This window comes from Barbus barbus (assembly GCF_936440315.1).
Source record: "Barbus barbus genome assembly, chromosome: 45".
In the NCBI taxonomy this organism is placed as follows: Eukaryota; Metazoa; Chordata; class Actinopteri; order Cypriniformes; family Cyprinidae; genus Barbus; species Barbus barbus.
The window spans coordinates 12,702,364-12,726,922 of record NC_136723.1 but is presented as its reverse complement, the minus strand read 5'-3'; the positions used below and the strand labels follow the sequence as shown (position 1 = coordinate 12,726,922).

At 36.6% G+C, this 24,559-nt stretch overlaps 3 protein-coding genes across 4 annotated transcripts; 1 reads left to right on the top strand and 2 right to left on the bottom strand.

Moving 5' to 3' along the window:
• Positions 1-34: 34 nt before the first annotated feature.
• LOC306864461 (stomatin-like) lies at positions 35-5,724 on the bottom strand. The gene is made up of 7 exons (XM_079408481.1): positions 5,589-5,724; positions 4,037-4,140; positions 3,515-3,587; positions 3,186-3,268; positions 2,205-2,408; positions 1,961-2,095; positions 35-1,842 (listed from the first exon to the last, which is right to left on the bottom strand). Exons 1-7 carry the CDS (start codon positions 5,641-5,643, stop codon positions 1,654-1,656), a joined length of 843 nt encoding a protein of 280 aa, XP_079264607.1. The 5' UTR covers positions 5,644-5,724; the 3' UTR covers positions 35-1,653.
• Positions 5,725-6,959: 1,235 nt separating this feature from the next.
• Positions 6,960-14,304, bottom strand: LOC306864045 (proline and serine-rich protein 1-like). Of its 2 annotated transcripts, XM_079407739.1 has the most exons (12): positions 13,459-14,304; positions 13,272-13,337; positions 13,129-13,197; positions 12,938-13,032; positions 12,758-12,851; positions 12,538-12,648; positions 12,378-12,461; positions 12,152-12,230; positions 11,889-11,981; positions 9,550-10,957; positions 8,104-8,245; positions 6,960-7,962 (listed from the first exon to the last, which is right to left on the bottom strand). In XM_079407739.1, exons 1-12 carry the CDS (start codon positions 13,501-13,503, stop codon positions 7,837-7,839), a joined length of 2,412 nt encoding a protein of 803 aa, XP_079263865.1. In that variant the 5' UTR covers positions 13,504-14,304; the 3' UTR covers positions 6,960-7,836. The 2 variants fall into 2 exon arrangements, with proteins under 2 accessions (XP_079263865.1, XP_079263866.1); XM_079407740.1 differs by lacking the exon at positions 11,889-11,981 and having other exon boundaries at positions 13,459-13,992.
• On the top strand, positions 14,287-24,220 carry LOC306864047 (vacuolar protein-sorting-associated protein 36). The gene is made up of 14 exons (XM_079407742.1): positions 14,287-14,477; positions 15,668-15,736; positions 15,880-15,950; positions 16,089-16,203; positions 16,413-16,502; positions 17,821-17,907; positions 18,250-18,282; positions 18,387-18,464; positions 19,533-19,667; positions 20,441-20,506; positions 21,434-21,498; positions 21,795-21,879; positions 23,319-23,395; positions 23,484-24,220. Exons 1-14 carry the CDS (start codon positions 14,382-14,384, stop codon positions 23,563-23,565), a joined length of 1,149 nt encoding a protein of 382 aa, XP_079263868.1. The 5' UTR covers positions 14,287-14,381; the 3' UTR covers positions 23,566-24,220.
• Positions 24,221-24,559: the final 339 nt, after the last annotated feature.

The window sequence follows — 24,559 nt, the reverse complement described above, 5'->3', positions numbered from 1 at the left end:
AAATGTACAAAAAGAATCAGCGTCCTTTACCTCCACACTGTTTTTCATTTAAGTCTCAACCTTTTGAAAAGTGACTGATTTATTCAAAGACTGACAAGCCAATAGCATTCGAGTAAGGACTGTGAAGGAGCATATCATTGGTTGAACGAGACATACTATGGTTTGTCACAGAATGTGTAATACAGCATGTTTATAACACATACACACACAAAAAACACACGTTATTGCCATCTACTGGAGAAAAGATGTACAGTAACCTGACAAGATTGATTACTATTATTTTATTACTTTTCCCTTTAAAAGTAAAGTAAGGGATTAATCTTAATTTTTCTGTAATTTAATTACAGTTACTTCTCATGTACTTGCATTAAATGCTAGACTATAGAACAATTCAATATAAAACAATAGTGGATTTAACACCAAAATTTAACATCTAATGTTATAATGTAAGTTTTTAATGCTGCCTTCTTAAAATACTTCAATCAGTTCAAGAATAATGTATTTCATTTTATATGATTTATTTAAACAAATTAAAGGAATTAAAGGATCTCTGTATTGTTCAGCTGGTCATGGTTAAGAAAGTATTTAGTAATAATAAGTAATGCGATACATTTTAGAGAAATTAAGACCATATTCAAATACACTTTTGAGGATTAGAGTAATTTAACCAACACTACTCACCGAACTAAGTGAATACTTCTGAATCCTTTTGGTAATTGGGTTCAAAAGATTCTAGTCACTGGGATGAATCTATTTGATCTAACTTGCCACTAAAAAAGTAGTCCATGTGACCTGTGCACTATATATCATACTTTCTGAAGCCGCAGTACTAAGTGAATCTAATGCAAACCTAATCATTTTTTAAGTGCAGTAAGTGCTAATAATTTCCAATGTTGCTATTGGAACCTAGCCTGCTCCGGGTGTGTGTGTGTTCACTGCTGTGTGTGTGCACTTTGGATGGGATAAATGCAAAGCACGAATTCCGAGTATGGGTCACCATACTTTATGGCTGTATGTCACGTCACTTTCACTTTCATTATGTCACAGATTTTAAATGCAACACATTTACACATATTTTCCCTTTAGTGTTATTCTTTGTCTCCGTCTGGATGTGTATGAGCAATCCATCATACTGACAGAGGAGAGGATGGAAAACCACACAGAAATCTTTGAACTACCACCACTGGGAGCTCATTTCCTCTGACTCTTTGACATAATAGTGTCCTCCAGTTGAAAGTTAGAAAATACTTATTTGAACAGAGAGGTTAAAAATCTTTCTGGGCTCTAAATGAATGGTTGGGTTGTTTATGGTTAGATGAAGAACAGCTGAAAGACACTGTCATTCACATCGGTGAAAATGACTATAAATGTTTTAAAAATTTAAAATCTACTTTTTATTGTAGTTTATTTAATTTCATGCATACTCATTGTATATAAGAATGCAAAATTTGCGTTTAAAAGTTGTTACACTATATTCTAAAATATGATATAGATATTGTATTTTTTAAAATAAATAAATAATTTGTAAACCTTGTCACTCTTTCTCGTAAAAAGATAAATGACAAGAAAAACATGACACATAAGAAGAAAATCATGTAAAATTTCTAAATGAATGGCTTGAGAGCATCTGTATACTTTGTGAATATTCAGCGATCATTTCTTCATGAAGTGGCTTATGATGTCCATGGGCAGAGGGAAGATGATGGTGGAGTTCTTCTCGGCTGCGATGGTGCTGAGAGTTTGAAGGTACCTGAGCTGAAGAGCGGATGGAGACTCTGAGATCACCAGAGACGCCTCCTTCAGAGCCCTGGATGCATTCATCTCACCCTCCGCTGCAATAACCTATTAGGGTGTGACATCACAAATTGTACATTAAATGTGCTGTTTAATTATTATTTTTTTTGACCATTAAAATACATTTAGACATACATTAGTAATGTGCGGTGGCAGTAATACTCACCTTCGCTCTGGCCTCACGGGCTGCCTCCGCCTCGGCCGCCATTGCTCTCTGCAGCTGCTGTGGCAGTTTAACATCTTTAATCTCCACCCGCTCCACCTTGATTCCCCATGAATCTGTGGCCACATCTAGAGTCATCTGCAGCAGGAAGGAGAATTACGGAGCTAGTATCTGACCTGCAAATATATCCTTGACGCACAAGCAGGAATGCCAAATTTATCTGTCTTTTTCACTATCACACACGCACCTGCATGCTTTGGGAGATGCCTTCTCGGTCAGAAAGGACCTCAGACAGGTTCTTGGTGCCCAGGACGTTCCTCAAGGTGGTCTGGGCCAGTAGGCGAGTGGAGTAATCTGCACTAGACACGTTTGCCACTGAGGCAACAGGGTCATTTACACGGAAGAACACAACACCATCCACAGAAACGGTCACTGAGTCTTTGGTCAAGATCTAAATGCAAACAAAAACTAAATCAATATTTCAGAAACAAAACAAGCGACAGTCTTGATGAGTAGATCGAGTAAATCAGTCCTTTATGCTATTGTTCAAAAACATTGACTCATTCACAAACTACCAAATTCACCAAAACGATTAGCTTAAAAGCATCAGTAAGGAGACCATGGGCCCTTTCAATAACATCTATGCTTTCATGTCTGAAAACATTCTTTTTGTCTATCATTTCATAATAAATTCAGACAAGCTCATTAATGACTCATTTTTCGTCCGTTTATTTTCATGAAATGGAATAGGTACAAAGGATTGTGGGTGATTGAAGGTCACGGAGGATACATCCCATGCATCCTTCAAATTCAACTAAATGAAGGACGCGAAACGAAGGCTGCCTTCCAAGGATCCTTCCGATTGAGAAACACCCTATGATTCGGACACGCCCACTTTAGACCATGCGCTTAGATCGTATAGGGCCCTATATCAGGGAGTTGTTGAATCATTTACTGAAGCGATTCGTTCAAAACACTGGATTCAGGAACGAAAAAGGTACTCAGGTACATTTAGTCACTCAGGCTGACTTCAAAATAGAATATTAGCATTCTAGCATTACTATTTCTCCCATATATTTATGTGGCACAAATAGTAGTACTTTTAATATGTTATTCCGAATGCAGCAGTTGATTCAGCTTTGACTTCGCTTGCTGGAACTATTCAGGTGTTGAATGCAAGTTCCTCTATAATAACTTCTGGTTTGTTGCGTGTTTATTTTTAGTTTACCTCCTGGGGAGGGATGTCAAATGAGATGGTTCGAAGATCCACTTTAACAAACGAGTCCGTGCAGGGGATGATGAAGAAGATTCCTAGACACAAGTAACGTTTTTTAATTATATTTGTTATAATATGATCTGTGTAAAACATTATTGATTCGTTATTTGAACTAAACTGACTCCTTTTATAGGATTTAGTTATTTTATTGTTTTAAGAACAAGCTCTCAGCTGTCCTGTGCATTAGAGGAACGTCTACGGAAAATATTGATTTGCCTTTGACAAAAGATGGTGTCACCTAAGTATTTGTTTAGCTTTAACCTTCTGAATCAAGGTATTACCTGGTCCTTTGGCTTCTCGGGCTGTTATCCGGCCCAGTCTAAATATGACAGCACGCTCATACTCTTTCACAATCTATAAAACAGTTCTCAAACATATTAAGTGGGTTATAAAACATTTGAACAACAACTGCATGTGTAAAACATTAGGCATTGATGTAACTTCCTGTTAAAATGCAAGGCTTAGTATTTAGTTATATTGTTTTGTTTTCAAATTAATTATTATAATTATAGTCAAATGAATAAATGGCCATATTCAAATAATGATTTGAGTTCAAATTTTAATACATTTAGGCCTATTATTTTTAAAAGAAGGGCATGAGAGTCATGAAACCGGTAAGAACCGGTATGACAACTATGATAAACCTTCAAATATAGATGGAAATGAAAAATATAAAAATAAAATTAATTAAAAATAGTAATGAAAACAACTAAACTGATTCTAAAATAGCACCGGTCCTCGAGAGCCTAGTAATTAATATTTTTCAGGATTATTTGTTTTGTTTGTCCTATTGTGGTTCATACCTTAATGCTTATGAAAATGCTGATAGGAAATATCAAGATGGAGAAAAATGCAGAGATAATCACAATGATCCACCCACAGCAACCCAGGCCCCCGTTATTTTCACCTGCAACCACAGAAAATGGTGTCGTTCACAAAAAGAGCACATGACTAAAAGGTAAACAGGTCAAATTGTTGAGCGGTGTGAAAGAACTCAGTGCTAATTACATGTTTTATCCAATGCATACGGCATGTGATTTGATGCTTCACATAGAAGTTATATTGCTAAAGGCAATTGTCGTGTGGAAAATCTGAACCATGCAGTTTCCAGATTCTTTCCACATCCTAGTTTCACTTCATTTTAGGATGACCAATAAAAAAAATGTCATAGTGTAACAATTGACTACTAAACTTAAAATTATTATTCAATTCATTTAGAATTTGGTTTGCTAAGAAACTAAATTCTCTTTCTAAATAGCAACTTATCAGTAAGACTCATCTTAACCCTTACGAACAATCAAACTGTAAACCACATCTTATCTTTTACTCTTAACCCTGAATAGAAACACATATCGGCCCCTCACTGGATTAACAGTATCTCAGATAAACATGTCACCAGGGGGATCCTCGTCATCATAAATCAGCTTTGGGTGGTCATTTATGAGTGGGTGGGTGGCGAACATTGGCCCACAACCCCTAGTGTGACGGATAAGGCTATGCAAATTTTTCCACACACACCCAACAATTTCAAACCAAGACCATATTTTATTCTCATGACCTGTCTATCATGCTCTTCTAAAAGAAAGATTAACATGTTTATATGTGGTGTTTTACTGTACTGGTTATTGTATAATACAGTCAAAAGTCCTAAACTATTGTGTTGTACAGAGCAATCTATTAACCTAAGAGAGGATATCAAGAAACTATAATAAACTCTTCAGGTTATTTATAATCTGATGTGATTACTCAAATCAGGATAATGGGCCAACTCTAAAACCACAAAATGCTGACGGTTAAAATGAGTTGTTGACGAATACAGAACTTTCAGTTAAAATAAAATACATTAAAAACGGTTTATAGTTTAGGTTCTGTGGCTGTCACTTTCTTTTTCACCATTTTAGCCTTTTTGAGATTCCTTTAGTCTTGTAATTACTATCCTGTTAGATATTGCGACACAACATATGTAACACCATTAACTTCAAGTTTAGTTGACCTTTCCTTTCTGTTCAGATTATAGGCTATCTGAACAATTTCTCACTAGGAATATTAAAAATAACACAAACAGCTATTTGACTTCATACATGTACTGTATATTTATTTCTTCCTCTTTCCTCATGCAGGTACAATTGTGAACTGGCGTGGAAAATTGACTGCTTTGCAAACCAAACACTAATGCAAATAACAAATCTAACTGATCATAGTTGAACAATAAAAATTAAATCGACACCTCAATCGACCTCGACACACAAGTCCTGTTGTAGTTAAGACAATTACTATTATATTCTCAGAAAATTACATGTTAAAGTCGAATGTTCAGAGACAAAAGGGTTAGAGTAAAAAGTGAGATCATCTTACTGATTAGATTCTGCTTGCTCTGGGGTCCTCGCTCCATCTCAGACTCCATTTCCATGTGGGTTTGTTGCTACACGAGATGTGCAGAAGACTGCACTGGCTTTGTGGGTAACTGAGAGATGTATTTGTACTGCAAAAACACTTCCTATGAAGGGTGTGGCCTTGTCTACAATGCACTTAGAAGATCATTTACAGACTCTAATGGTCTTATGACACTGTCCATTGTGCAATATGAAGCTGATGTTTGTTAATGAAGAAGTTATGATGATTGTGATTTCTCTGAAATACATCCGCTGTGTTTGCTTTAGGCCAAGATGCATTATTCTTCAGATAGCCAGTGTGCTTCTCTCTATATAGATTTCCAACTGGTTTTTAAAAACATTTTCTTGTTTTACTCTTAGTAATACTAATAAACCATAACAGTGAATTATAAAACAGTCTGGTAGCTAGATCAGTATAAGAATTCAGTCATTTCAACCTGCATATCAGTAAAGCATGATTATAAAAAAAATATTGCTGCTAAACTATAGGATATTTTTAGGCTGAATTGTTTTTAAATAGAATATAATTTTGATGCATTATTATTTCTAATCCATTTATAACTATATTTACTATATAAATATTTTGTATTACCTATATCTAGTGTGGAATTTCATTCATGGCTTGCATGCAATAAACTCATTGAAACTAGTAATTGCAGGAGTCTCGTGATTCATGACGTGAAGAAGGTTAAAGTGGCGATTTCACTCTATGTGACCAAAAGTATGGGCAGGGTAAATCAATGTCAAAAATAATCTGAAATATTTTAGAACAGTTGTCCGAAAAAGTTCACCAGCAAAGACCTCAATATTGACTTTGCCCAGTTTTCTCTAACAATCAAAAAGGAGAAATCAGTAATAAAACACAAAGTTCCTTTTAACGCATTATCCCCCGGTTTCACAGAAAGGGCTTAAACCTAGTCACAGACTAAAATGTAAATCTGAGCAGTTTAATCTGTAAGAAACTTGCACTGACTGATCTTAAAATATATCAGTGGCCTTGTTTTGTCTCAAGAGGCACACCAGTAATGTTTTTTTTCTAAGGCACGTTTATAAAATTACTTAAAACTCCTAATTGAACTATGGCCTAATCCTGGTTTAGTCTAAGCCCTGTCTGTGAAACCAGGCCTTTGTATAGTAAATTAATATTACTTTTCTATTTAAAACTGGTATCGGGTATCAATGGAATGCAACGTTTTGATTTTCTGTAGTGACTGCCTTCGTTGTGTCTCATTTTAGAAAGCTGCTGTGGGTTTTGTGGTCATTCCAGAAAGTCCTGAAGAGGTGAAAGGTGAAGTGACGTTCACTGCTAACCAAAAAACAAAATAAGACAATCTAAGAAAAGAACTTTTATTTCATGATGCTGTTAGAACATACTAGACTAAACCTACCATATTCTTTATTGTATTTTATAATATATAATGAACATAAACATGATTATTGTAGATTCTGAGATCTACACATTGTATACATGCAAAATTCATGGTTCTGACCTTAATATCTAATAATAATAATAAACTGTAAAATTTGTAACACTAAAGTCACTTTGGAGTTGCAAAGCAGCTCCTTTAAAATTTGCAAGGTAACGCAGGAAAATAATAAAAAACAAACAAACAGAACAACTACAGTACAAAGAGCAAACACCTAATTTACCCATTCTCAAAAGGTATTTACATGTACAGTATTTGACAGACATTTGAATAAAAGGTCAGTTAACTCACTAATTTCATGATACAGGGAAAAACAGTTTAGTCAAATTTAGACACCCACGCCATTCACATTTCCTCTACTGGTGTATATTTAAAATTCATTTTAGTATTCATTTTTAAAATTATGATGCTTAATCAGAGTTAATCCCTACTACAACACCCCCCCCCCCCCCCCCCCCCATCAAAAAAATAATACTAAAGAATAGTATTCATTTCATCCAAACACATAACAGTCCAGCCCAGCCCTCAAAAGTCAATAACAAATATGTTCTACTAATGCAGAGCTCTAAACCACAAGCTTGTCTTGATTTGAGACGTGAGTGTCTTCTACAGGAAATTATTGGAGAGTAGAGCTGCCACATACATTTTGAATTTACCCATAATTGCGTTATGACGCACCTTTTTCCATCACTAAAATCCACAATGTTCGTCATGGTTTACACATACTACACACACTAGGTGGTATAGTTTTCGATATGCCTGCCCTCTGTAACTCACAATGAGTTACTGCCAGCCCAGTGGCGGATGCAAGCCTGGCTGCAGAGGGAAGCTCGAGCCAGCGGCTGCAGGGTAGTTCGTGAATCCATTCGGCTGGGGAGGGTAATTGTCAAGCGCTGATGCAGAGTGAGCCTACAATCACACACACAAAACAAACATTAAGATTTGCATAGAGTAACAAACTCTTCTAAAAAACTTGCTCGTAATCATAATAGCAGGCATAATAATAACAACAACATCCAGTAGCCCTATAATGATCAAATAAATAGATACCTGCAAAAGAGCAGATTGCATGGCGGAGTTGTGAAGACCAGAAAGGGCAGCAGGAGATGCTGTCGTGGAGAAGCTGGGCATCCCTGGGGGGAAAGACAGCAACCCTGGGAAAGCTGCAGGGGCCTGGAGACTACCAGTTAGCCTGAGTAACACATTAAGCAACATTGCATAGGCCTATTGATAATGCAGTTCTAATGATTATCTTACTAACATCAATAGATTTCACTTGTTTACTTAGTTTCACAATAATCTGTAATATTAAATTCAAAGGCAATCGTGCTATCTGAAAAGCTATCACACATATGTGCTCACTACAATAACGCTTTTGACAGCAATAATTCACATGTTATATGTTGTTGACAGATTGGTATCTAAACTTCAAGTTATTCCATATGACCATAAAATATTTTCTGTGGCTATGGTTTCCTTTTGACAGTTATGACTGTTTTTCCATATCTTCGAGGAACACATCACTCTTGATAAAATGAAGAATAGAAAATAAAGACTTTAAACTTTGCAGAGCATTTTAACTGGAAAATGTTTGACATGACCTGTTCAAGAACCCAGTGACCTGCCTTGCTGACTAGTATCTACATAGCCCTTTTAAGGCAGAATCCTGTGACAAAACTTCAAGTTACTTAATATTCATTTGATTCCAATAAGTTTTCCCATTATAATGTTGCTAAGCTTTCAGTACAATTACATATGCATAAAATACATAACACACAAGCAGTGGATAAAACAGTCCATTAGTGATTCGACTGAACTGTAGTTGATACTTTTTTCAATATTAAATGAAATATACACAATCAAGCATAATTATGCTTCCTATATTTTAGAGAAGCCCTTGTGTTGTACACCTATAATGCTGTCTAAGTAGGCAGCTCACTAGGTTTTGAAACATATTTCCATGAACAATTCAGATGATCATGATACATAATAGTTTAGCACAGGGGTGCTCAGTCCCGTTCCTGGTGATCTACCTTCCAGCAAAGTTCAACTTCAACCATGCTCCAACACAACTGAACCATCTTAAGATCTTCAGGAGCACTTCATGATTACAGACAGATGAACTGAATTATGCAGGTAGGTAGATCTCCAGGAACAGGATTGGGCACCCCTAGTTTAGCACGTTCTGCTTATTTTAAATAATCCTAAATCAGGGGGAGCCAACTCTGCTCCTGAAGGGCTCCCATCCTGCAGAGTTTAGCACCAACCTTTTTTAAATACACCTGAATCAGTGAATCAAATCCTAATAAACTGGTCTCAGGATTTCTAGAAAATAACAGGCAGGTGTGTTGGAACTGGAGTCTGCAGGAAGGTAGTCCTCCAGGAGCAGGGTTCGCTACCCCTGCCCTAAATCAACTCTAGCATAGTATAATCAAACTTCTCTGCTTCTTAATACTTCATGAAGTCATGCAACAATTAAATAGAAAAAAAATGTACCCAGCCTGGCCAACAAGGGCGGGGTTGTAGTTAGAGCTGAATGCAGAGGCGAATCCAGGAAGCACAGGAGAAGAGGAGGGGACTCCTGCTGCCGCAGCTGCTGCGACTGCTGCTGCCTGGAGAGGTGCAACGGTGGCTACTGAGGAAGAGGCTCCTGGAAGCCCCATTAAGGAGGACAGCACTGGACTACCTGCAGCAGTGGGCCCTGAGCCTCCAAAACCAGAGAAAGCAGGGTTTGGGCCAGGAGGAAGACCCGGGAACATGGAGGGAGCTGTGGTCAATCCCAGGCCAAAGGGGGAGGGTGTGGGAGCACTAGAGTGAGCAAGGCCAGAATATACAGATGAGACTGGAGGAGTAGGAGTGGATGGGGTGGAAATGGAGGACTGGGTTCCAGGGAAAGGAGACATTGCTGAAAAATGAGGAGCAGGGCTGCTTCCAGATTGAGAGCCCAGAGCTGAGGAAAGACTGTGGAGTCCGGCTACACCAGCAGTGCTGGGTAAAGAAGATTGTGGCGAGGCAGCACCATGGGCCATGCCCATGGGTCGGGCAAGAACAGCAGAGTTAGGCATTACTAGAGAGCTAAGAGAAGGGGTGCCAGAGCGGGAGGGACCTTTGAAAGCAGAAGGAACAGGACTGTTACTTCCACTACCTCCGCCGTGCCGGGCCATGGAGCTGGCATGTTGCTCGTTAAACAAAGCTCCAGCAGGGCTACTCATGGCTGCCGTAGGCACTACTGGTAATCCACCAACACCTTGCATGTTGGGAGTAGAGCGTCCAGGAGTGAGAGAGGACATACCTGAAGGTGTGTAACTACGGATAACCGAATGTGACTGGGAAGAGGGAGTGCCAGGGAGTGAAAGTGCTGACTGGGAATCTGAGGAAGTTGGGTAACCCTTCATTGAGTGTAATCCCATAGCTCCATGAGGAGTCAAGGGGTCACCAATTGCCCTGGGAGTAGATGTAAGTCCACCGGAAGGTGTTTCTGAGCGGGGCGCACCGTGGAATGGAGAAGAAGGGATGCTTGTACTTGGCCCGGGTGTTCCACAGGGTGTTCCAGATGGGGTATGACTTTTGATGACGGAAGGGGTGTTTCGACCAGAAGGTGGCATGCCAGGGAACGGAGAAGAAACTGGTGTGGTGTGGCCACTGGAGTTTGAGGCAATTTGAGGAGAACCAGCTGGGAAAGGAGGCCCTTTGATGACTGAGGGTGAGGGGGCAGGAGAAGGAGAAGGGGAGGGGGTTACAGGGTTTTGGGATGGGACCATGCCAGGAAAAACCGGAGTGATTGGTGTGGTAGGATGAGGCTGGGAGTTGACTGGAGTAGATGCTGTGGCGTTATGAGGGGAGATAGAAGGTGTGCCGGAGATGTTGGCGGTTGGATTTTGTTGACTGACAGGTCGGCTGTAACCTGAAAATATGAAACAATAAGCACAATGAAATATTAAAAAGAAGAAATCCCTATGAAATGACAAAGGCAAGGTACCATATGCATGTAAGTTTATTAGTGTTGGATTTTAAAGGCGCATTAGAAAGAAAGCGAGAGAATTCAGGAAATCTCCCAATCCTCTAGTTGCACCATAAGATGCACAATGCAGCAGAGCAAGCATTAACACTCTAAACATGGACTGACAATATATAACATAGCGCCCCCTTGTGATAAAATTAGTTAGGCAAAGTTGTTGCAAACCTATTTTAAAGAATTTTCTGGGTTCAACAGAAATTTCAACTTGTCCCCTAGGTTTGTAAAAAAACAAGCTAGCAAACATCTTGGATGCAGTGAGCCACTTACAATAGATTTAAGCTATTTAAGGTAATGCCAACAAGGCTTAAATATTATGTGTGTTAATATGAGACTTTCAAACATTTGTGACAAGATGCATAAGAACCTTTCACAATAAAAAAAAAATTATAATGTCTATTTTAGGCATTTTACTAAGTCAAGTCTAAAACAGTCTCACCACAAAGATTTAAGAAAAATAAAATTTTTGCACATTTGTGCTCTCAAACTTGAAAGTGAATAGTGTAGTTTACTTCTATTGCAAGTGCCTTAAAGTAAAAACTTTTTTAGAACATTACATTCACACACAGACTCTGGAAAATCCAATATAATACGCATTTTAGAATTTGTGCTCTCTATTATCATTCGTAGCAGATGGAAATGACCATATTAGCTCAGTTAGATCAGTAAAGAAACCCCAGAGTTTTAAGCATGATCAATTTGCATGCTATAGGTGCTGCAGGCAGATTTAAAGCATGCCATGGTGAGGTAGCGTCTACAGACAGCATTGCAGTCACAGTTGTTAAAGGCAGCACACAGCGCTGGCAACTGCACGTTGTACCTGCCGAATTGGGAGTGGCTCGATAGGGTGGGGGTGGCACACTGGCGGTGATGACCCCACCCACTGACACCAGACCTGCGTTGTTGTACGCACCTGGGCAGCATCCGGAGAAGAGGGTAAGAACATTCTGAATCCAGTCCCCCACATTAACTTTCATATTGCACACAGACACATTGCTGGTATATGCATGGTCTACTGTTTCTTGTACATTAGAGAGATTATTACCCATATAATTTATTCTAATCTAAAGGAAAGGGTCTTACTTGGAGCGATGGTTGCATGTGGCCTACATGGCGGGATAGGGTATGGCACAGGCCTGTGTGGATTGTACGTTGATGGTGACTTGTGGGAAAAGAGAGAAAAGGATGTAATAAGATATGTGTTCACTATTCAAGATGACATGATGAGATTCTTAGCCATTAATGAACTATCAGAAACATTCAAAGAACAAATATCTTTAGGCAGTAATACCGGTCCAATAAAACATACCGGTTTGCTTGGTCCAAGGATGCGTGCAGCAATGCCCTTTCCATCCAGGGTTGCATCGTCTCCATCCTTTTTGGCAGGCAATCCCTTAAAAGTTCCAATAAAAGCCACAATGAATTTTAAAGAACTAAAGAAAATATATTTATTAAGTGAAGGAACTTACAGGGAATGTTCCAGTGAGCTGGCTGGGTTTGCCTTTGGGGTAAGGGTTGCCTGGGATCATCCCACAGGATGAAATCATCGCCACTGGCGCTTTACATCCCACCTTACACACCTAAACAAATTACAGACATGTACTGCAGTTCAATCCCCATTCATTCAATATAGCCTACACTAGGCCATAATGTACAGTTTGTTAATTCACATGAACGAGTAAGTTTTACCTGCTCTAGGATTCTTCTTGCACGCTTCTTCTCAGCGAGGTGAGTACGGAAGACATCCTCCACGGGACGGAAATTTTGGGCATCAGAAATATTTCTGTAAAGTATACATTACATATTGCATTATATTTAAGTTGTTTGGATATTTCCTGATGTGCATAATTTCTGTAGAGTGTAACTTACAGAGCAATGAGTTCTAGTACAATAATTCTGTCCTTTGAGAAAGTGAAACAATTAAGGATGATTGCAGCCTTCGTTGTTGGAATTGCAACCATTTTCTGGAGGAAAAAACATGTTATGCAATGAAATGAAGTCATTTAGCTCAACTAACAAGACTGTAGATGAATAAAATCAATAAGAAACAGAATTCTTACATGTTGCAAGGCTTTGACTGCCTTTACTTGTGGCTCCGCCCAGGAGAAGTACTTCAAAATGTCAATCACCTGAGGAAGTTTGACAGGTAAGTAGATACAAGTTACCGCACAATTAGTTCTCTACTGTTACTACATCAACATACCTGTTCACTGGAGAAATACCCATGAACCTGCTCTATAGCTTTGATTCGCTGATCTGTCAAAACACACTTCAGAACAAACAAAAATTACAGTATTAATATTATCCTCTGTTGCTTATTTAACCATAATCAGCCAAACTGATCACAACAAACGAAACGACTTATATTATACTGCAAATATAAGTCATACCTTTCTAATTTCGTCCAAAACGATATCAAAGGATTTCTTGTCCATCTTCTCTGTCGATGCTCTGCTCACTGTATTGATTACCAATTCCTCCTACAGCATCTCAACGACGACCCTTCATTCACCTGCTGATGGGATACTTCTCGCAGTAGTCTTGTTACACTTATCCAGCATCAATATTTGAATTCATCAACTTTTTGCAAATTATCTATCCTTTTAGTGAAGCCAGAATCATTTCGGAGAGGTACAGCAGAAGGCTCGCGGTCTCTTTAAATTCAAGCTGGCATCATGACATGAGGAACAACAATAGTCTAGTGCTAAATTCACACACTCCTCAAATGCACCATTTTTCACATATATGCATGTCTTTTATCATGTTTGCACAATTACAAATTTTGCTGACGTGATTTAAGATCATAGTTCACGCGCTAGTTTTGTTTATTTTGATAGATCGTCGCTGTTTGTTGGGGTTTAGCAGAGATGCTAAGGGCTGTAGTTCGTGTGCGACTTCCTTTGTCAGGACCCCGACATGAAAGAGTCTGTTTCTAAATACGCCTCAAGAGGAGTTGACTATATCTCGAAATAAAAAAAAAATCGAAACTATTTATAATCTATTATAAAAAAAACAACAACCTTATATTAATGGTAGTTTATCGATTAGTCATAAAGTTAGAAAATTCTTTGGTATCAATTTAGGTAGGTATCACATTCTCATAATGGGAACATTTAAATGAAATGGACATTATTAAGTTTATTTGTATGGCTTTCTATAACACACATTAAAAGCAATACGGAGAGTGAAATTCTGAATGGATTGTGGTGTTTTCAAACAGGCGCATTCCCGGACACCTAGGCGGAAGTAAACAGCTTCATGTAAAATATGCTCTAGTTCTGTTAATCACTTTTGTTTTATTATTTTATTAAAAATGGACAGGTTTGTTTGGACAAATGGGTTACTTGAGATGAACGAAACGTTAGTAATTCAGCAAAGAGGAGTGAGACTTTACGATGGGGAAGACAAGGTATTTTTTCGTAGATAGTTTGTGTGGATTCCACTGAAAGTTATGAAATGACAACCATGTGGAAAATACTGATGTAAACATTACAGCTAAACATGTATATTTTAGATTATGTCGTTTAAATGTTGTTTATTAATTATGATAGAAATGAGAAAAGTGTTAATACAAAATAGGGATGTAACGGTATGAAAATTTCTCATCACGATTATAGTGACCAAAATTATCACGGTTATCAGTATTATCACGGTATTGTTAAAATGTGCTGGAGATGTTCAAAAAGTACCGATACATAAATCACTTCACCAAATTTTATACTTAAAAATCAACAAACAGCAAATAAAATGACTTTTTGTTTGCATAATCACTAAAACAATAACATTACCAATGAGGTCTGGATTTTAAATGACAACTTGACTGACACCAGTTTAATAGCATGTTCAAATAAATAATGTAAATGTTCAAATAAAGCTTTGAAAAAGTTTCATATAAAGGTAAACTGAATTGTTTAAATGTGTAGAATCCACATAAGCTTGTTTTTCATCAACCGGTTAAAATTTACAGCAGGGCATGCAAATTTGGTCAGTTTTTTGGCCAGACAGAATCTGCACACAGGCTGAATGTAAATAAGTGTCTGTAAATCCAGTCTCTGACAGCAGGTGGCGCTTTATACGGAAAAGCTGAATTACAGCTGATTCCCTTGAAGTCCGCGAACAAAGCAGTATTGTGTTTAAGAACACTTCCTTTAGGTCTTATATGGAGCTAAGATGAATCAAAATGCCATCGAATCGTTTCTGAAGACAGTCAGATCCTTCAGAGGTACATTCATATAATTAATTCACTGATATATTCATTTGTATAATTCCCTCAGCACTCTTTTAAAACCTCCCATCTTTTCCGCCGTTTTCTCTCAGAATGAAACTCTGCTGCTGTGCGCTCGTGACACTGTTACACTCTGCTTTATGCCGGACAGTATTTATTTATCGTGAGTTGTTCAAATCGTGGTAATCGAATACGGTTTTAATGATAATTAAAATATGAAACGGTAATACTAACCGTGGGGAATTTTATCATGATTTATCGTCAAACCGGTAATCGTTACATCCCTAATACAAAATACAATAATGAGTTATGCGTTACTTGAATAGACAGTGTATATAATAATGCTCCATATTAATCTGTTTCCATATTGACAGGCTAAACTTGATGTGGGAGTCGTTCTTCTTAGCACCCATCGCCTTCTCTGGAGAGTCCAGAAGAGTCATGTATGTCATCTTCAGTATCTTTTTACCGCCTTTATATTGTCATGTCCAATTGTTTTTAACTTATGTCAAACTTTTCTCTCACTCTTAAATGTCGTTTTGCTTTAAATCAATAACAATATCATAAATATCTCATATCTCTGTAGGAATGCTGTATATGCATACCTTTGTCACAGATCATATTCTTTGAGGAGCAAGCAGCCGGCATTGGAAAAAGGTGACTGCACTTCAACATCAGCATGCAATTAATGCATCTGACATGTGCAGCATGCTATAATAATAATAAAATTGGGAATTACACCCCCTTTATTAATCTATTTTATAAAAATAAACTGTTACCTTTCCAACCCTGCAGTGCCAAGATTGTCATTCACCTGCATTCAGCCCCGGAAAACAAGGAGCCAGGCCCCTACCAGCACAGCAAGTACTCTTATATAAAGCTGTCCTTCAAGGAACATGGGCAGATTGAGGTCAGTTACTGAAGGAGTGATGTCAGAAATATTTCAACTGAGATGATGCTTAGATTAATTCTGCTTCCACGTACATGGAGCTTATTACTCCACTAAATCTGGCTTAATACAGTTTGAAGCATGCAATATAAGCAGTCATGACATTTCGAGAGGAACGGAGCAGAAGTGTTAGAAAGGTGTAAATAACTTGTGCTGTGTTTGGTGTGTAGTTTTACAGACGTCTAACTGAAGAGATGACTCAGAAACGATGGGAGAATACACCTGTCTCACAACCCATCCCCACAGGAATAGGACCTAAGGTTAGCATAAACTGAATCTTTGAATGATACATTAAAGTTTTGTTTTATTATTTCTATTAATTTGATTTTTTTTTTATAATAATAAATTTTATTATTTTGTATATATTTATGCAGTGAACAGTTATTATAATTGTCCAGTGTTATTTTAGTATTTATATGTATATTTATTAGTATATTTTAGTTATTTATGTGATTTGTATAATATTTATTAATATTTAGAATCTTTTATTATTGTACTTTTTAAGTTCCATTTTCATTTTTGTTTGTTTTAGCAATTATGTACTTTTACTATTTTTATTTGTTTCATTTTAATATTAGATATTAATATTAAATGAGCTTTTTTATTTTTTTTTATTAAATCTGCTTTATTATGTCATTTTTACTTTTAGTAATTTTACTAAAATAATTTAAAGTCAGAATTATTTTAGTACTTCAACATCAATTTATTTATTTCAGTTAGTTGCCAAAGTAACATTACTAATTAAATTTTTTTCATCAAATATTTATATATATTTTTTTATTTCAGCTTTAAGTTGCTAAAAAATGTGTAATAATTTTAGTTTTAACTAACAATAACATTGTAGCTATATATATATTTTATTTAAAAATATTATTTTGTGAATGGCTGAATAATGTAAGCATTAGAAATGTATATTGTTTACAATTAATGACATGATTTATTTAATTGATTTGATTAATTTGAGTTTAATAAATTGCTAAAGCTTTTAAGCTTTTATGATTTCTTACCATATAAATAACTAAGTTGCATCAGCACCAGATATAACTGTGTCAGCTGTTCTTATTTGGAAAATATCATTCATTATTTTAAATAAATATTCAGACTGGTGGCGGTTAGTCAGTTATCTACTCTAGGGATCTGATGACACTTCAGAATAAAATAAATCTTTATGAATTGCCTGTTAATTCTGTTTTGAACAAAAAAGATGCAGTCCCTATTACAACCTCAAGGTGGCACTGTAATAATGTTGCTTGCCATTTGTAATCTGTGATATCGTGCTCTTCAAATATTTACAAAATATTGTTTTACCTTTTGATATGTTTTTTTTATTATTATTATATATTATAGATATCTTGCAACATTTATATAGCTGTTTTTTTTTTTTTTTTTAGTTTGTATGAACAAGAACAGGCCGTGGCCCTGAAGCAGTAATCCCTGGGCAAACCCTTTCCTTCCTGTTCCTTTGTTATATTTGTTTGAATGTTTTTTTTTTTCTTTTTTAGTTATTGTTTGTGTGTGTGCATGTTTAACAAAGAGCGAGGCTCATTTTTTTCTCTCCTGTTCTCTGTGGTTCTGTAGGCAGGAAGAACACGCGCAGTGGGGATTGTGGGGATTGAACGGAAGTTGGAAGAGAAAAGAATAGAGAGAGATAAAAACATTTCTGAGGTAAGAAAGAGAAACAGACTGACAGGTAGTCATATCTAACATACAGCACTGGGATACCTGCCTAAGATAATCAGGAAAGCTGTGGGCACCATGCCCCCTTTTAAAGGGGCCACTAATGTTGAAAGAAAGCTGGACCCTGTTTTTAATGCTAGATGACCTCATAGCTCTGATTAGCTTCCTGGCACAGCTATAATGGAAGATAAAAAGAGTGCACAGCAGTGGGATATCCTGTTAGGTATGGGCACACCCAGTGATTTACAGGTGATTTCAGCCCTTGATAAAGAGGTGTTTTGGATATAATTTCTTTCATGTCTTTATTCTAACATCTGTCTATTCTTTCAGGCCTTTGAGGATCTCAGTAAACTGATGGAAAAGGTCAGTCACTCAGTAGGTCGGTGGGTCGGCCTGTTATCCTTCACAATACAGCCATGGTCAAGTTTATCGCTCTTGATTCAGCGAATCACTATCTTTCCCTGCAGGCCAAAGAGATGGTGGAGCTCTCCAAATCCATTGCCAACAAAATCAAAGACAAACAGGGTGACATCACAGAAGATGAGGTGAGCTTAAAGACCCTGAGGGGCTTGGTTTCTGAAGCACCAGTGTTTCATCATGTGATTGGCTGAGATATTCATCATGTGATTGGGGCAGTAAGATTTTTTTTATGCATCTGAAAGAGGTGTCTCAATCCTTCAATGTGATAAAACCGTAATATTGTGAAATATTGTTACAAGCAGAAGCGACATGCCCATTCAAAGTGAGGGGGCACGTGCCCCCTTAGGTTTCTGAGCCAAGTGGATTTTGAATGCAGCTTCCAAAAGACAAAAAACAGCCGAATTTAATGCATCCTTGCTGACGTACTTATTTTTTAAAGTTACTGCCCCACATTTTTTAAATGGTAGTGTATACACATATGAACTTGTAACAAGAGCCTTTTTATAAGGCTGTTTCCTCCTCAAAGTCTATTACTGCTTTGATCCTGCTTAAGTTAATAGGCTTTCTTAGATTACATGTAGATAACAGCTGTTATATTTATTGTTATAGCTAAATGTTTTGTTTTATTTGGCCTCCATATGCACAGATATGCTTCTAAAAGGTTAGATATCAGTCCTTCTCTCTTCAAAAAAATAATTTATGTACCTTTGTGTTGTGTTCTCTGGCTCAGTGGAGTGTCTATAAATCCAAAGCTTGGCAAACAATGGCAGTGTAATCCACACAGAGCTCAGAAATCCCGGTCGCTCGCAACATGCACTTTGTACAGGGGCATCGAGGGCAAGGAAATGAGACAGTCATATAAATAGAATTGAGTTGAAAAGCAGCCAGGATTGAGATCCACCATGTTTCTTAAGTGCATCATTGCATCCAAATAGACACAAATATTTATTGCACAGAAAATGACCAGTTATTACAGAAGTCTACAATTGGATGAGGAAAAACTTTGCCACATCTAAAAATGAGTTGATGTGTTTTGTTCCATCTGTAGAAATTTTGAAGTTCACATGCTAAAACTGGAATTTCTCCACATTGATGGTAGCCTACAACAGCCAGGCATGCTCATTTTTCTTATATTTAGTTAGTGTAGCGCTTCAATTAAATTTGTCTTGTTTGTTTTGTGTGCCATCTGACAGACTATCCGCTTCAAGTCTTATTTGCTGAGTATGGGTATAGCCAACCCAGTGACCAGAGAGACACACGGCTCAGGAACACAATACCACATCCAACTCGCCAAACAGCTGGGAGACATGCTGCAGGCCCCACTAGAGGTAATAAATTGTGTGTTTTTATATATTTCTAATGCTTATCAAGCAGCTTTGCATGGCCACCTGCATATATACACCACTGTTCAAAAGTTTGGGGTCAGTAAGATTTTAGATTGAAAGAAATTAGGAGTCAATACATTTATAATGTTATGTTACAAAAGGTTTCTATTTCTGGTAAATGCTGTTCTTTTGAACAGTTTGTTCATCAAAGAATCCTGAAAAAAACGTGTCACGGTTTCCACATAAATATAAAGCAGCACAACTGTTTTCAATCAATCCTGATAATAATAAGAAATGAAATAAGACACTGAAGACTTCACTGAAATTCAGCTTTGCCATCATATATTAAATTATATTATTTTATTCTGAAGTGTCATTAAATATATTCAAATAAAAAAGTTATTTTAAATTGTAATAATATTTCACAATGTTATATTTTTGTTAAAAAAGACTTTATATTTTTTTAAATTCTGACCAACACCAAACTTATGAACAGTGTGGTAATTTCATGTTTTGTTTGTCTTGTTGAAACATCTGTTTCTTCTCATTATGCAACTCAAATAAATATTTCAAATCTATTTGTTGATTTTTTTTTTGGGGGGGGGGGGGGGGGGGGGGTTGAGTAGCTGTGTATTACTTATGATATTGTAAAGTTGGCTCATCATTATCTGAAAATCATCACCTTGTTAAGGTTTACTTTGCAATAATAACCAGATGACTATACATTCCGTCTTACTCGGCGATATTATCTTCTTTGTTATTCTGTCTCTCTATAGGAGCGTGGAGGAATGATGGCCCTCACTGAAGTGTACTGTTTGGTGAACCGAGCCCGTGGTATGGAGGTAAGATGAAGCTGGACTCATCGGTGTGTCTTGTCATTGAGTTAATTACACCTGATCCTGATCTCCTTCCCAGCATTAAGAGTGAAGCTGATGATGGCACATCCATCTGGAGAGTAGAGAGCAAGCTCTCACTTTAAATGCGAGTGTTTGGTCTGCATCTGTCAGAATATTGACAGCAAGGTTATTTCAGTTTCAAAAATGTCATGTGGTATAATCCCCAAAAACCTAATGATATTTATAAATTAATAATCTAAAATATTTTGGGGGGGGGGGGGGGGGGGGGGGGTGTCTGATCTTCAAAGTTAAGGGAAGATCAGATTTTTAAATGTTTTTGAAAGCGGTCTCTTTTGTTCACCAAAGCTGCAGTTATTTTTTTTTAATCAAAAATACAATGAAATTTTAAAATAGTTTTTATTACAGTATTTTTTAATGAATTTTTAATGTTTATTATCATGTAATAAATAATGTATTTTTTTTTCTGTGATGCAAAGCTGGATTTTCAGCATCATTAATCCAGGCTCCAGTGTCACATGATCCTTCAGAAATCATTCTAATATGCTGATTTGCTGCTCAAGAAACATTTCTTATTATCAATGTTGAAAACAGTTGTGCTGCTAAATAATTTTTGTGGAAACCATGATTAAAATAAGTTCATAAGACATTCTAAATGTCTTTACTGTCACTTTTCAACTGAATGCACCCTAAATAAAATTATTATTTTAAAGTATTTGTTTAAAAAAAGGATCATAATAGCATTTAAAAACCTTTTTAATGAGATTTAAAAAAGTGTAAGAAAAATATATTTCGGGTCATTTTTTTAAAAATATACTTAATATTTATGTAGTTATATGGTGATTTATTTATTTTAAACATTCTTGATGGATCTTTTTGAGGCGTATAATCTGTCTCTCGCAAATTTCTTCACAGCTTCTCTCTCCAGAGGACTTAGTCAATGCCTGCAAGATGTTTGAATCACTGAAGCTTCCTCTACGGTAAGGGTGTGAGCATTTTTATTTGTGTGTTTGTGTGGATGTCTCTGTGTAAGCCAGTCTTTGTAGGCCAAAGGAGGTCAGCGTGGGATCGATCAGCCACTTCCTGGCAGACTTCCTGTTTTCAGGACCCATGTCCGCCCTCTGTCTGTTGGCTGCATTTTCCACCTTTCTAAAGAAAACAACCATTTGACTCACAAACCACAATAGGTTGCATACGATTAGATTACGAAGCAATGATGTCTTGTTGGGTTCTTAAGTAGTCAGCAACATAAACATAATTTTTCTATCCCTGTCAGGTTGCGAGTATTTGACAGCGGGGTGATGGTGGTTCAGCTCCAGTCCCACAGTGAAGAGGAAATGATTGCCTCCGCTCTAGATAACGTGAGTGCCGTGCCATCATTTTCCCCCATCTGTGAAATCACTTATGTGGCCATTCAAACATCATGCAGCAACTTCCTGTCATGTTTAATTACAGGTTCATAGAGTGGAAATTGGATCAGATTTATAACCACAAACTTATACAGCCAATTTCTTCCTCTTCTATTAAATGGTTGTGGTTAGGAGAGTGAGAGAAGTTTCCCGTTTCATACTCCTAGAAATTGCATGAAATTAACCACCTTCAAAGTGCTTTTGGACAAGACACAGCTAGCAGATGTGATTGGGGGTGGTGTTTTAGGTCAAAGAGCTGGAATGAGAGGCGTATCAGATTAGAAATTTCCATCCCTGTAGAGTCCAAGACAGATGTGGTAAAGGAGAGGAATGTTCAAAAAAACAAAGCAAGCATATTTGAAGATCATTTGACATAAGTTGGCAATTAGTGCTCTTTTCATATTGAATCAGCCATTAAATTTAGTATACACAGTAGCCAGGTGAATCTCACAAAACCAGTCAAGATCACACCTGGGTCATATTTTACAATAAAATAAGAAATAAATAAAGCCTATTTTAGAACAATTAAAATATTTTGCAATGTAGAATCATTTGAATAAAAATTAAGAAAGTTTTACACCAAAATTGTTATTATTGTGATGCAAAAAAAAAAACGAAATCTCACTACGAAATGTAAAAAATGTTAATTGAAAAAAATATATTTTTAATTGCGTATGATTTGGAAACATTATGATTATATAGAATTTTATATATATTGATATTAGTGCTGTCAGACGATTAATCACGATCAATCAAATCCAAAATAGCAGTTGTTGTTTACATAATATATGTGTGTGTACTGTATATTTTTATTATGTATATATAAATACACACACATGCATGTATATATTTCAGAAAAATGTTATGTATGCAATATATTTATAATATAAATATATTCATGTAAATATTTTCAAAATATATATTGTATGTGTGTGTCGCTGTAAATACATAATAAATACAGAGAGTACCCACAAATGTATTATGTAAACAATAGCTTTCATTTTGGATCTGATTAATCGTTTGACAGCAGTCAAAGCACTAATTGATACAAATACAAATCAAATAAATTTCATTTGCATGTAATTTATTTTCTTTAAGAAAAATTAAATAAATTAAGATGCTTAAGTGCATTATTAGTAGTAGTATTTGGGGCAAGCAATTTGCTTAATTTTCATTTAAGAAAAGAAAATGAAATTCATGAAAATTTTTCCTTTTTTCCTTTTAATTCTAGTGTGTGAAATTTGCTTTATAAACTCACTGTGACACATTTATCTAATCAAAACATAGTGTTGTTTATTTTAGCTTTGGCAATACCCCCAAACACAGAGCGGTGGTTTTGGTAGGCATCCATCTGGTTTAATTGAGGTTTCCTTCTCTTTTTCCTCTCCCAGGTGTCTGATAAAGGCTCCCTCACAGCTGAAGAGTTTGCCAAGCTGTTGGGACTGTCAGTTCTCCTTGCTAAAGAAAGGTACAGGAGAAATCCTTTTCCTTATTTCATCAATAATTCATCCCTCAAGTGTCTTCTCACTGTTTTGATGTATTGCTCTTCTCTTCAGGTTGTTACTAGCTGAAAAAATGGGTCACTTGTGCCGAGACGATTCGGTAGAAGGTCTGCGTTTTTATCCCAACCTGTTCTGACGCATGAAGCCGATATGTTATCGAACCCAGCAGGCTCTTAGCTCCCGCTGGCCCCGGATCCCTCTCAGAACTGATAACTGATTAGCTCTCGCTCTGGACACAAGTGGGCACCTACTTTCCACTGTGTTTGTCAATGGGGTCTTTCATGAATGTTGGTTAAGATACTTGCGTAAGTTACAGCATCTTTTTTTTCTAACATGTTTAGTGACTTCCACAGCCTCTAATGAAAAGGGGATGACAGAGGATGCAGAGGACACAGTTTGTTGTTGAAATGAGTTATGTTGATATTGTGTGTGACTCCAGCACATATTCAATGCTGTCAGATTGTCCATAAAAATTTGTGTGCATTACATGTGTAGTGTAAACATGTGAGAAAGAAGGATAGGAAAATTGGTATTTAAAATAAAATAAAAAAAGCCAGAATATCCAGCAAATTCATCAAAACATCAAATTAATTCAGTGACACTTTTATTGAAAGCAATCTGCTTTTCCGCTTATGGAAGTCTTCCATACTTATTTTGGACTGTTGTGTAAAAATAATATTTTTAAGAAAACATTTTCTGTCTTTGGGTTTTATTTCATGTTCATTTATCTTTATTGATTATTTCTAGTGTGTTATCACGTTTCGTTGGCTTTATTATATCAGATGCTTCACCAGCGTTGTTTTATGGCACTAATTGCTAGTACTGAGGAATTATGTTCTGTTTTTCTAAGGTCTTTCCATGGAAGCATGTGAGCCAGTAATGACAACTGTGATTACAATGAGTAGACTGTTCCTAAATATAGTTTAATATATTAATGAACTTAACATTTTGCCTGAAATGCCAAGCTCATCTTGAAACAGACCTCCCCATTGTGAGGAAATTTATTGAGGAGAGGTTTTTTATTAAGCAGATGATTCACCGTCAACCTCTGACATTTATGTTTGGTAACATGCTAATTGGCTGTATTAATAGAGCGCCTTGGATTCACATTGAAAATTTATAATATGCAG